This window comes from Dendronephthya gigantea, unplaced genomic scaffold (genome assembly GCF_004324835.1).
Source record: "Dendronephthya gigantea isolate DGI-Jeju-01 unplaced genomic scaffold, DenGig_1.0 000052F, whole genome shotgun sequence".
NCBI lineage: Eukaryota > Metazoa > Cnidaria > Anthozoa > Malacalcyonacea > Nephtheidae > Dendronephthya > Dendronephthya gigantea.
Window position 1 is genome coordinate 1,446,968 of NW_021163062.1, and position 13,743 is coordinate 1,460,710.

At 35.9% G+C, this 13,743-nt stretch overlaps 1 protein-coding gene across 1 annotated transcript in view; it reads left to right on the forward strand.

The window, feature by feature from the left end:
* Positions 1 to 13,743, forward strand: part of LOC114528948 (chromatin-remodeling ATPase INO80-like) — a 28,926-nt gene that overhangs the window by 3,029 nt on the left and 12,154 nt on the right. Inside the window, exons 4-12 of the mRNA XM_028550657.1 lie at positions 1,625 to 1,726; positions 2,531 to 2,608; positions 3,302 to 3,409; positions 4,284 to 4,376; positions 4,922 to 4,990; positions 7,792 to 7,878; positions 8,387 to 8,476; positions 9,305 to 9,418; positions 10,676 to 10,709. Coding sequence (XP_028406458.1) covers positions 1,625 to 1,726; positions 2,531 to 2,608; positions 3,302 to 3,409; positions 4,284 to 4,376; positions 4,922 to 4,990; positions 7,792 to 7,878; positions 8,387 to 8,476; positions 9,305 to 9,418; positions 10,676 to 10,709 — 775 coding nt within the window. The remainder of the gene's footprint in view (positions 1 to 1,624; positions 1,727 to 2,530; positions 2,609 to 3,301; positions 3,410 to 4,283; positions 4,377 to 4,921; positions 4,991 to 7,791; positions 7,879 to 8,386; positions 8,477 to 9,304; positions 9,419 to 10,675; positions 10,710 to 13,743) is intronic.

Here is a 13,743-nt window from a genome sequence, read left to right on the forward strand (position 1 = left end):
TAATGTGGTGTATGAGGTAATGTAATGATGAGGTTATGTAGTGTATGAGGTAATGTAGTGTATGAGGTAATGTAGTGTATGAGGTAATGTAGTGTATGAGGTAATGTAGTGTATGAGGTTAAGTAGTGTATGAGGTAATGTAGTGTATGAGATAATGTAGTGTATGAGGTTAAGTAGTGTATGAGGTAATGTAGTGTATGCATGAGGTAATGTAGTGTATGAGGTAATGTAGTGTATGAGATAATGTAGTGTATGAGGTTATGTAGTGTATGAGGTAATGTAGTGTATGAGGTAATGTAGTGTATGAGGTAATGTAGTGTATGAGGTAATGTAGTGTATGAGGTTAAGTAGTGTATGAGGTAATGTAGTGTATGAGATAATGTAGTGTATGAGGTTAAGTAGTGTATGAGGTAATGTAGTGTATGCATGAGGTAATGTAGTGTATGAGGTAATGTAGTGTATGAGATAATGTAGTGTATGAGGTTAAGTAGTGTACAGTATGAGGTAATGTAGTGTATGAGGTAATGTAGTGTATGAGGTAATGTAGTGTATGAGGTTAAGTAGTGTATGAGGTAATGTAGTGTATGAGGTAATGTAGTGTATGAGGTAATGCAGTGTATGAGATAATGTAGTGTATGAGGTAATGTATGTAGTGTATGAGGTAATGTAGTGTATGAGGTAATGTAGTGTATGAGGTAATGTAGTGTATGAGGTAATGTAGTGTATGAGGTAGTGTAGTGTATGAGGTAATGTAGTGTATGAGGTAATGCAGTGTATGAGGTAATGTAGTGTATGAGGTAATGTAGTGTATGAGGTAATGTAGTGTATGAGGTAATGCAGTGTATGAGGTAATGTAGTGTATGAGGTAATGCAGTGTATGAGGTAATGCAGTGTATGAGGTAATGTAGTGTATGAGGTTAAGTAGTGTATGAGGTAATGCAGTGTATGAGGTAATGTAGTGTATGAGGTAATGCAGTGTATGAGGTAATGTAGTGTATGAGGTAATGTAGTGTATGAGGTAATGTAGTGTATGAGGTAATGTAGTGTATGAGGTAATGCAGTGTATGAGGTAATGTAGTGTATGAGGTAATGCAGTGTATGAGGTAATGTAGTGTATGAGGTAATGTAGTGTATGAGGTAATGTAGTGTATGAGGTAATGCAGTGTATGAGGTAATGTAGTGTATGAGGTAATGCAGTGTATGAGGTAATGTAGTGTATGAGGTAATGTAGTGTATGAGGTAATGTAGTGTATGAGGTAATGCAGTGTATGAGGTAATGTAGTGTATGAGGTAATGTAGTGTATGAGGTAATGTAGTGTATGAGGTAATGTAGTGTATGAGGTAATGTAGTGTATGAGGTAATGCAGTGTATGAGGTAATGTAGTGTATGAGGTAATGTAGTGTATGAGGTAATGTAGTGTATGAGGTAATGTAGTGTATGAGGTAATGCAGTGTATGAGGTAATGTAGTGTATGAGGTAATGTAGTGTATGAGGTAATGCAGTGTATGAGGTAATGTAGTGTATGAGGTAATGTACTCTATGACGCTAAAAAATCGAAGAGCAAAAGATCCTTGTCTTTAAAATTGCATTTTTTTCTAAAGGTGTTTAATGATATCTTTTTAGAGCTTGGAGAAAATGAAGAAAAGATATGCCGCCGCAACAGATGTAGCAAAGGAACAGTATTTAGAAATAGAAAAGCAGAAGGAAAAATACAATGAATTACAGGTAAGGCGGCGTGTATTAATCTATCAAATCTAAGCCTAAGGCCCCGTTTACACTATACCTGATTCGCTTTTCACGATATCTTCGTTTGTCTTTAAAGAGCAATGGTTAGTAGCAAATGCTTATTAGTCTTGATAGACTCCGTATATTTATTTTAATCTCTAACTGTAAATTTTTTTACTGCTTTTTAATAGCTGCAAAATTTGACCCACTCCGGAAACCATCCGGTGTAGTTTAAACGGGGCCTAAATCGTACTGTAGTGCTTACATATCTTATACGGTTGACTCCATTTAATGGGTATTTTGATTTTTTAAATATCGGTGGATTTTTGCCTTTGAGAGAACCAACTCTAGATAGTCATCTTTTTACAGTTGTGTCCACAAAGCATAGCTTATAAATACATTCACTAGTTTTATGTGAAAAAAGATATATGACAAATTACAACACGTATAGGCAAAACAATTTAAGCAAATATTTTAATAAACATGTACAAATATCACGAAATATGACAAATATAATACCGTTAACGCTTCACTTGTGCTTCGTAGTGCCGCTAAAGTTTACCACGATTAACACTTGCAGTGAAATGTTTAGAATTGAGCATACCATTTACTTGAGTCTTGCAGCCAGACTATTTTTAGTAAACAAACAGTAAACTTTGCAAGTAAACTATATCTCAAGAAAAAGGCTCGCCCTCAAGGCAGCGGTTTAAGTTGTACGAGTAACCGAGCACGTACATATAGACGTGAAGGTGTATTTTGTTTGGCAAGGCATGGCAATTTAGCGCGGCACTTTTGTTTATTTAGGATAAGCATGAAGACCAGTTGAAAAACCTAAGAGAGGCAGGACAAGAAGCTTTTGCATTGATTGTGGAAGAATACAAGGTTTGTCATATAGTACATCAATCGCAATATAGTACATTGATGATATTCAGTTGTGCTTTTTTTCCTGGTCTTTGTGATTCTTTCCTTTACACAATAATACATTCGGGAAACACTTTATTCCAGCCGATATAGAAACGTTTGCACAAGAAACCAGCTGTCTCTTTAGCATCTGAACTACCGTCTTGGGGATTTGGCATTACACTTCCTTCGTTGAACAAAAATCAAATGTTTAAGACGGTTAGAAGAATCAGAGTAGCAACTTACGATTATTAGGACCAAAAACATGAAACGTTACGCAAAAATACACCTGAGGCTGAGATCCTCCAGCTGTTGTTGGTCGACGCTCGACGCGCTTATACGATACTCCTCATTAGGAACTATCACTACTAAGCTGCGGAGTTGTGTGCTTGTGGGAGAAATCCGAGATCACGTGTTAATTCACGTGAAGTCAAACTTTTGATCACACGTTCGATTTCGCACCAAATTATACTCACCTGCAATTACCATTGTTTAATTATTTCTGAAACCACTTTTTATTGAACTAATATTTGTCTTAGCAGGTGATAAACTAAATGTATCTTTGCAGATGAAACAACTGGTGTTAGTGGTGTACCATTTCCACAGCTGTGAACCTCGGCGTTAGACTAGAGATGTATGACTGGGTCCTAATTAATGTTTTGATCCTCATTTTAGGAATTGTCAAAAACAGCCGTTGCACAAGAACGAGAGAAAAATGAAAAACATTTACAACAAGTACTTGAGGAAGAAAGAGAAAAATTTACAACGTTTATCAATCAACAGGTTTGTGAACAACAGCATTATCGTGTTTTATCTCATAGCTCTGAAGGGACCGCCTTAAGTACTGAACGTCATTACTCTACAAATGTCTTTAACAATTTCACCTATCGTATTTCTTACGCTATCTCGTTGCCGTTTTCCTCGTACATCACGAGGTTAAGTTGTCTGCAACTATACAAGTACGAGATCCGTCATTTTTCGCGTTATTTATTTACGCCATCATGCAAAACCCGTAGTCGTCAGGCCTTTGAGCGTGAGTTTGTTAATCAATTTTTCGTTGTAAGCAAACAGCGCCGAGTTTTGCGCAAAAATTATGAATTTACTTTTTCTATAAGATAAATTAATGAATTGTGCTGGAAATTCCTGACGCCTGCTGCAAGACCATCTTGCCAACAGTGTGATGATGACAAACAGCTAGAATCTGTCTGCCTGATGTTTCTCATATAAATATCAAAGCAGTAAATTTAGTTTAATCGATTAAATGGAACTTAGACAAATTGAACACATAAAGATGACAGCTCTCTTATACTCGTATACCTAGTACTTTTTTATAATTTCTTCCTAAATTAAGTGATTAGGGAACTACTGTACAGGGTGTCCCAAAAAGTCTCTCCGATTGAAATGAAACTTTTGTTGGAAATTGAATGCATGATCAACGCAGTAGTGTGTACATAGCATAGTTATTAGGTTGATGCTTTCAAATAAAGCGTCTTGCTTTGAATTATCATAATATCATAATATCATAATATCATAATATCTTTGGTTTATCATAATATTAAGGCAATGAGATTCTAACAAAGGCTTGATTTCAATAGAGGGACATTTCTTTGGGACACCCTGTATAACTAAACATTTCATTGTGCATATGGTTTACTAGGGAGAGAATCTTAAACTGGTGGTAAAAGAAGAACAAGCTGATAACTTAAAGAAATTAGAAGAAGCCTTAGAAGAACAAAAAGCTAAACATCAAGTAAGGAATTGGATTAAAATAGCCGCCTACTCACTGTCTGTCAGACTGAATATTTACGATTCTCTTTAACCTTAAATTTGTCAAGTAACTAGGAATTGTTATACCAGATAAAATCAGCAGAAAAACGAATTCGACTATGAAAAAAGAAAGTCACTCATTTCTGACTTTTTTAACCTTCGCTTTTATACAAGCTCATCATCACATATTCTCCCTATTCGTCATTAGTTAACCTTTATGTGTACAGGGTGTCTCAAAAAAAACGCAAGAATATTAATATTGTTCGGGTTTGCACTATAGTTCAGCTAAAATGACTTTTCGCATTGTAAATGAAGGATTAAGAGCCATTTTCAATTCCCAGAGGTACTTATCTATTGCGCTTTTGAGCTGTATTAATGTTCTGCATATTTAAGTGATTGCGTTTTTTTTGAGACACCCTGTAGTACACATGTATTTTGTCTCATATTTTTGTATTGTGCATAGCTGCTCATTATATATAAAGCTAAACTATATTTGAAATGCTCAGGTGTAAACATTTTCAATGTTAGGCTGAATTACAAGATTGTCTTGCGGAAGAAAGAGAACGTGGAAAAGGAGCTGTTGTAAAGGCTGTGGAGGTAAGTAAAGACAGATTTAAATATTTGCTGATCGTTGAAATTATCAGCGTTGTAAACAAGATTTTTCTTCAGTCACAACTGTCGCATGCATAAATGTTGATTAATATACTCAGATAAGGCCCACGAGGCTAGGCGAGGCTTAGTGAATACCGTGACTATAGTAACCTAACTAGTTATGCCCGCTGCGGATCGGTAGGGATGGAGACGGCAGCACGACGAAGCGAACGAGCTCGGCGAAGCGAACGAGCTCGGCGAAGCGAACGAGATTGGCGATGTGTAGTCTTTACTGTGATTTTCAATCATGCGTACGTGCATCAGATATGGAACCTAAACGGTACCCTCTCTATCCCGTTATCACACTGTCACACGGAATCACAGAAGTGAAAGCCGTGGAAGGAAAATAAGAACACACACGATGCACACATAGTAATAATTAGATATATACCGTAGGAGTCTTTTGCAAACCAAGTGAACCTAAAAAAGCTAAACTAAAAAAAGTAAAGGGACACCATCCCCAGACGGGTGGAATGTCAGGGGAGGGAGGCGGGGCGAACGAAGCAATAATAAGCAGATAAAAAACAAGGCAAGCCATATAAATACTAAGGCCTGGGGAAAATACCCCCGTGCCAAACACCCGGCTAGGTACCCAAGCGAGGGCCAACTCTTCGATATTAATTTATTTTATTAGTATAGGTAATAGTATGGTTTCGAGTGCAATTTGGAAAAAACATGCACGAGTGAGTTTTTCAAAGACTCAAAATAGCACGAGTCCGAAAAACGAGTGCTATTTTGGGTCTTTGAAAAACTCACGAGTGTATGCTTTTTTCCAAATTGCACGAGAAACCATACTATTACTTGTTAATAATATAAAACATGAAAATGTTCGAGACAAACACATGAGTATTTCTTGTATTTCTTGTCCCTATGTACATTTTGTTGATCGATTTTTCCTTTATATTGAATATTTCCTTTAGCGACGTTATATTTCTTAAATATTTTGTTGTGAAACCATTGTTTTAACGTTAAAAAGTCGCGAAAATCCAAATTTCCGTTTTTGATTTCCGTCGCCATCTTGGTTGTTTTGTTTGGGGCAAGCATTATATTTTTCCCGCCAAAACGTAGCTCAAATTTGATTGGCTGATATATTTATGACAGCCAATCAGATTGGTCTGTTACAAATTTTTGCACTGTTGTTACAGATTTTTGCACTGTTGTTACAGATTTTTGCACTGTTGTTACAGATTTTTGCACTGCTGTTCGGGATTAATTGCATTGAAATCGACCAATCACAGTCGAGAAACATTTTCATGTATATTATTATACTAATAAATACATTTTGCGGCCGTTTGTTCTTACGTCGTTTAGCTTAAACGGTGGATAAGCCAAAATTTAAAAAGCACTCTCATACATCTTGTGAATGACTGAACCTGCATTTTATGCATTAAATAATTATGTGCTTCCATTGAAAATTAAGATATTACTTCATTTCTCGAATAAAGAGATAATTTTGTTTCCATTTTGAACTTAGCTAAAGGCTAACCGCCTTTCGAACAACCAGCGCCTGTTATCTAAATATGACTGATAACGTGTGGCTGAGATAAAAATATCGTTGCTCCATCACAATTTAATACCGGATATATCTCACTATGGTTTCTACCACAAATCGCCATTTTAATAAACTTGGTTTTGCGATGCGTCCCAGCGAACCTTCATGCAGACGTTAATTTGCCAATGCACAACGCCAAATTCAGGTTGTCCATTCAATCTTTCCAGGCTGTTTTTAAAAACTCCTCATAATATCAACCTTACATTGAAAATTTTGTCGACTGACTATGGTACGTCTATGCACAATACATATTACAGTACGCTTGAAACGTTATGACGCTTGTCATTATTTCAAATAAAGCTAACTTGCCTTAAAGCCAGTACACGTTACTTACCGTACAATACTGCTCAGAAGTAACTTAACACTACGTTCGCGTTCCAATAGCGTTCCGAAAGCGTTCCGAACGCGTTCCAAAATGCGTTCCTTTGCGTTACATGCGCGTTCCATGAAATATTTGGAACGCGTTCCTCAGTTGATTTGAAACCGCGTTCAGCCTCGTTCCCAGGACCTTTAAATGAAATAAATATAGGAACACTACAGGCTTTTACATAGATCAGTGGCTAAGCTGAGCGATTTCTTGCGCACGACTGCATACACACTCCGCCGTTCAAGCATTAAAATTTATACGGCGAACGTGAAACATATACGGCAAAGCTGAATTAGCTGCTTTTCTAAATACATAAGAAATAGCCTATTGCTTTCTTACATTACTGCTGAATATCACAAGTTTTATGTAGAACGTTTGTAGGTAAGCGAAATTGCCGCACACTTAAAGATAGTGGAGTTAAAACACAAACTTTGTTAGCGGTTTGGCGTTTGCCGTAAATGTCAAACTAAAGGTCTCTATAGCTATATAATGAACATCATTGTACATATCTAAACACTTCTATACATTTTACCTACCTATTATTATTTAGTCAATCTTTACATAGGCAATGTATATTATTAAGGTAATTGTTATTTAATAGATTAATTTTTTTTACAAAAAAAGACTTGATTTTAAAGGCACTTTTATGCAATTTTATGCCACTCACGTTCAGGTGCTTAAAACCCTTGAGAAGCGCTTATGTTAGTAATCAATGTCAAGGGCACTTGAACAGTCCTTGAAAAATCGAAATTAAAGAAGGTGCTTGAAAAATACTTAAGAGTTATAACCTTTATCACTATCCACAAACCAATGCTATATACTTTCCAGGAGGAACAAGCTCGCGGGAAGGTTTTGACAGAAGAGTTGATAAATGAGCAGAAAAAAGAGTTTGAAAGTTTTATAGCAGAACAAAAGGTAGCTATAGTATAGTTGCATTACCGTTCACGAGAAAGTATAACAGTCCCGTGCGGGACGGGAATTTCTTCCCACGGGAAAGGAGGGAATATTATGCTAATAAAAGTTCTAAAAACCCATAGCAGTCCAAACATAAAAAAACTTCGGCATGCATCTCGTTTCTAAAATCAGTTTTATCTTGCCCCAATAACAAATTATTTGCTGTGAACTGTGAACGTGCATATATAATTTGTTATCAACTTATATAGTGCCAGTTGCTTTTACACTCGGCCATTTCGATGTACACTGTTTGAAAGAACAACAGACCTGACAGTTTTTCAAAATCTTTTCGATGTAGCTATATAAAGAATAGTTTGAAAATTCAGCATGCGAAAATCTGAATGGCCTCACGAAACACCCAACAGACGTTACTGCTCTTTTTCTGATAGCTTTATAGATCGTCATTTCTTAGTTGTCTTGTTAGGAAATATAGAATGTAGAAATAGTAAAAGAGTTCTTTTTGTTTTAGAAAATTTTCGAAGAAAATCTTGCAGAGGAGAGAAAGGAGACCGCCAAGAAAATCGAGGAAGTCCTTAAAGAAGAACAAGAACGAGCTAAAGTGAGGTTTTTATATAGAAATAATAGTGGTTGTCGGTGTTTACCCACAATTCTGACTTGCCAGGATGAATTGCCTGAAAACTAACCAAAACCAAAAGAACCTCCACATTTGACCATTCCTTCTTCTGGAGAAAAATTGTTGTCTGACAACCCCTAATTTACGAATACAAAGAGATAAATAGGGGTGCGAGTTGCGATAAAAACATTGTTAGCGTGTGTTGATCTGTTCTTGTCAGCAATTTTAAAATCAACCTCGAGCATATGAAAGTCGGTTTTGGCAGAAATCACTCTGCAATCAGATTGTAGAAAACACGAGTGGTATCAAAATGAATATAATAACCGCTCAAATGGCAATCCTACTCTTGGGCACAAAGCAAATAACTACAGAGCTGGAACTAGGTGGCGTACAGTAATGATCAAATATGGCGGTTTTTTGTACGCGTTTTTTAGTGCGCCTGCGCGTAAAGCGACCAACTGCGCATTCTCGGCAAGTGCCTGAAATGTTCAAAATTGCTGGAATTTAATTCTTGCTTAAACATTTTCGATAATTGAAGCCTTACAATATCGTCATTTGTATAGCATTTTACGCGCTTAAAATAAATTACACACTTGTTTATACTTTCAATCTACAAGCGGGTACACCAGTTCCAGCTCTGTATTGATTACTCTGTGTTTTAGTTATACCTATATAACGAATTGCAGAATTTGCAACTGATATATATTTACAGAAGATATATGTTCTAATGAATATTCTGATGTGAAATATTCTACAGTGGAATAATTCTAAAACCATTTATTGATGGTTACACGAATTTGACTTATTATGCAGAATGATTTGGATGAAGTAATTGCGGAAGAACGACACAAGTCACGAAATGTTGTTAGCGCAGTTAAAGAAAAGACGAAAGAAGAAATGGGGCAGTATATCAAGGAGAAAGAAAAGGTGGGCACTTTCTGTTACAATATACAATTATCCAGGCAAAACAGAGCCTCTTTATGCTGACGTTTTATCTCCCAATTCAATATTACTTCCCTAAATAATGTTTTTATCCATGCATTATTTTATGCTTTGGTTTCATTCACCTTTCTTTGGCCTTTTTAGTTTGTCTGCAAATAACTTTCCGCCATTCTGTTTATTTCGGCAAAATCATTTTAAAATTGTAGTGCAGTAGAGGCAGCTGATAATGTTTCCTAGCGGAGGTTCTTAAATACTGCACTACATTGTACTCATAAATGAGGTGCACCACTGTAAAACAACGAGAGGTACCTGTGAAGATCCATTAAGAGTACGCTGAGTTTCCCCTACTATACTGCGCTGCACTATCCAGCAGTTCCCTAAAGTATTTTATTACCTGCCCTGAACAGCAGTTCTCGAAAAAGTACGTTCATTAACGTACCCTGAAAAAAACCCTGAAACAGTTCCCTAAAGTATTTCATAACGTACCCTGAACAGCAGTTCTCGAAAGTACTCCATTACGTACCCTGAACAACAGTTCCCTAAAGTACTCCATTACGTACCCTGAATTACAGTTCCCTAAAGTACTGCATTACTCCCTGAACAGCAGTTCTCGGAAGTAGCTACTTCATTACGTATGTACCTTAAGCAACAGTTCCCTAAAGTACTCCATTACTCCCTGAACAGCAGCTCTCGAAAGTATTTCATTACGTACCCTGAACAGTAGTTCTCGAAAGTACTTTATTACGTAACTTGAACAGCAGTTGCCTGAAGTACTTTATTACGTACCCTGAACAGCAGTTCCCTAAAGTACTTCATAACGTACCCTGAACAGCAGTTCCCTAAAGTACTTCATAACGTACCCTGAACAGCAGTTCCCTAAAGTACTTCATAACGTACCCTGAACAGCAGTTCTCAAAAGTACTTCATTACGTATACCCCTGAATATTACTATCTTTCTCAAGGCTTTTAACCCATATACGCCAGGAATTTATTGAGGCAAAAATGTTTTTTTTGAATTATTAGCCATTTTGTATTTCAGGATAAAACATGCCTGCAACATTGCCGCACAAATCTGGGTAAAAAGTTGTTTTTGCTTGTGATTAAATATGCGTCATGAAAATAAGAAATTGTCGATATTTTTGTCATGCAATGCAAACATGCCGAAAACAAAATCCACGGCTTAAATATTTCGAGGTTGGATATATTTTGTATGTGAAATAATTCTTTTAAACTTTCTTTTAGGCTGACGAGGCTGTTCGACTACGGAGTTACCAAAGTATGGAACTTTTCTTACAGGGAGTACAAACACAACTTAGTTCTCTCATAAATAAAAGTGATATCCCGCCTTCGTCGTAAACTGAATATATAGCTACCACTCGCTGGCCACGTAAGTGAGGTTCGTAGTGGAAAAATATTAGACCAAAGTCCTAATTTGGCTTCATACCAATCATAGCGTGATTAATATACCAGCGATTTGTTACGTGTTATGCGGCATGAAATATTTATTTATTTTCATTCATGCACTTCACTATATACGCTCTTTCGCTAGCCTACTGTATAATTATAACATGCGCTGAAATGCATGGCTGCCAAATAATTTACTCTTAAAAATGCATGCGAATAAAGCAACAATAATGATAATAATATTCGTGTAATTTTGCTTGATTATATCAAATATGTAGGTGTACACCACGAAAGTATTTACTATACTTACGTGGTGTACCTATACAAGCTGATTTACTGAAGCAATAATTAGTCAGACTATTTAAATGACGAGTTTAAATAATATAAACATGTGCTAAATTCTAAGAATGGCCACAATTGTTTCTTAGGTGCGTGTAAAAATAGTTCAAGCATGAGACATGAATTGAGAATGCCAGAATTTTGAAATCGGTCTGCTTTTGAATTCGCCTTATTTAAAGCACACGGACTTCTGCTGAAGTTTTTAGTTAAAGTGCTAACTTGAACCTAATTTTCAAACGCGAAAGCATCGAAAAACCTTTTACCTACACTATGTCATATGTTATATTTTTGTCTAGCTTTTTTACTACTATAGAAATTGGATATATGACGTATAATAAGTTTATATTATTGCTGTTATTATTATTATTTTAATATTATAATAATTATTTGAATTTTATATAGATTTATGCTAATTTTGCGTACAGAATAGAGACTAAATGAAATGTATGATAATTCAATTATAAACCACTCACAAATTGCGAATGCTTTTTTGCTCTCTCATTCATATATATATATATATATTATACGTGAATATCGACTAAATTTATAATAAGAAATATACGTATAATAAATTATCGCCGTTAGGTTTCATCCAGTGTCAAAATCAATCTGACAAGTTTCTAACTCTTGCCTGATAATGTACTGCATGGTTATGCAACTATATAACTGTAAAAACAACGTATACCTATATAGTTATACATATATATGAGAAAACAATCCTATGAGTAACAACGTATTTTCGTAGGTGCGTGGATCTAGGGAGAGGGGGTGGGTGTATGTAGTAATGTTCGTATAAGGCAATAAGGAAACAAACACTCATTAGTATATAGAAAGTTTTAAAAGTTAATATTTTCCAGAATCTGATGGGTTGAACTTCGTCACGTGAAAGGCAGGAAATTCGAATGTTTACCGCAAAATCTTGTTTGGCAGGTTTGAACCTGTTTGTTCGGGGGTTGATTAATTAATCACGCGACATATGACCTTTGAATCGCAGCCGAATTCTTTGTTTTCATTTTCTTAAAATTAAAAGTTTGTCAGTTAGTTTTTCCTACGTTTTTGTTGCGTATTTACACCCATTTTTTCCCTTACAAACCTGCTATATAACTAAACACTTTTTGACTGATCTCATCAGGAAACATCATGTTTTGTTGACCCTCCACCACCTCTCCACCACTGGTGGTATCGGATCCACAAAACATGATGTTTTCCTCCGCTTGGGATCAGTCAATAAATCTTAAATGGTGACCGAGGTGCATCGTTTCCTTTTAAATTTGTTTTTTTATTTGTTACAGCCTGGTGTAGGCTATTCATGATATCTTCATGATTCGGAAGATCGGCGACGATAAATACCCCTTTTTCACTTTTCGAATGCTAAAAAGCTCGAAATATAAATATTGAAGACCAACACAGTGGTTTTAGTAAAGCCATAAAAGACAATTTCCACAATTTGACCATGCAAGGGACGAACACGTCACTCTCATGTACTGTTTGTCCTTACTTTAAATATATTACTAATCTACATATTCAAATTTGCATGTAGATGTCTTATGTTAAGACGAAAAGTTACTTTCAAATATCTTCATGATTCGGAAAATCGGCAACGATACCCCCTTTTTTCACTTTTCGAATGCTAAAAAGATTAGCACAATAAAAAGCCGGGTTTTTTAAAAAAACACCAGTAAACAACTGTTTGCGTGTAATCAGCACGAGGAGGTAGAGGAACTATCCCCTTAGAATTATTTCTATAAGTATGTATGAAGTTCTTCTCTTCGAGCAACCAGTATATTCAAGTGATAGTTTAAACAGATGAAACACGCCTACGTCGATACGCATAATGTTATATTTCACGCATGTTGTTTTATTATTCAACAAACGAATGTATTTTATCCCGTGAAATTCAGATGATTTCCAAACTCAGGCAAAGTTCGAAGCACAAATTATGGGCTTATGATTACCACGACCTAATTTGTAATTCTCTCTATGTGATGTGGCTTATAGTTTTAGCGAAGTTATACCGTTCCTTATATAAAAAGAGGCGATATTTCGCGATGGATTTTATTGAGTAAATCGGCTGCTGTATGTTCTGAAATAATTTCAAAAAAGTTCTGTTATATATTATTAATTACACTGTGACGTACAACATTCCATTCCTATTTCCTATATCTAGTCAATCACAGCTAGTGATATAGCCTGAAATTCTGATTGGTTAATTGTCTCTGATTGGAGGTTTCGACGTACCGTGTTCAAACCACAAATATTTATTCGAGAAAGCTGGTATGATAATAATTTTTAATCACACGTTTTCGATCCTTTTACTAGAACGCACACAAAGACACCTTTGTGTTCTTGCCATTCCTATAACGTAAACACAATTCGTCATGATTCGGATTCAGCAAGTATCGAGTTACTCCGTGGGGAAAATTCGAAGCCTGGATTTCGTTATCCTAGTTCATCATCCTAAGTGTCTATTTGAGTAGACCTACAGACAATAACAATTGGGCAATCAAGCGAAACTTTATGGAAGTACAAACCTTTTTAGGCATTACGTAACTCTTACGCTTGCAGCA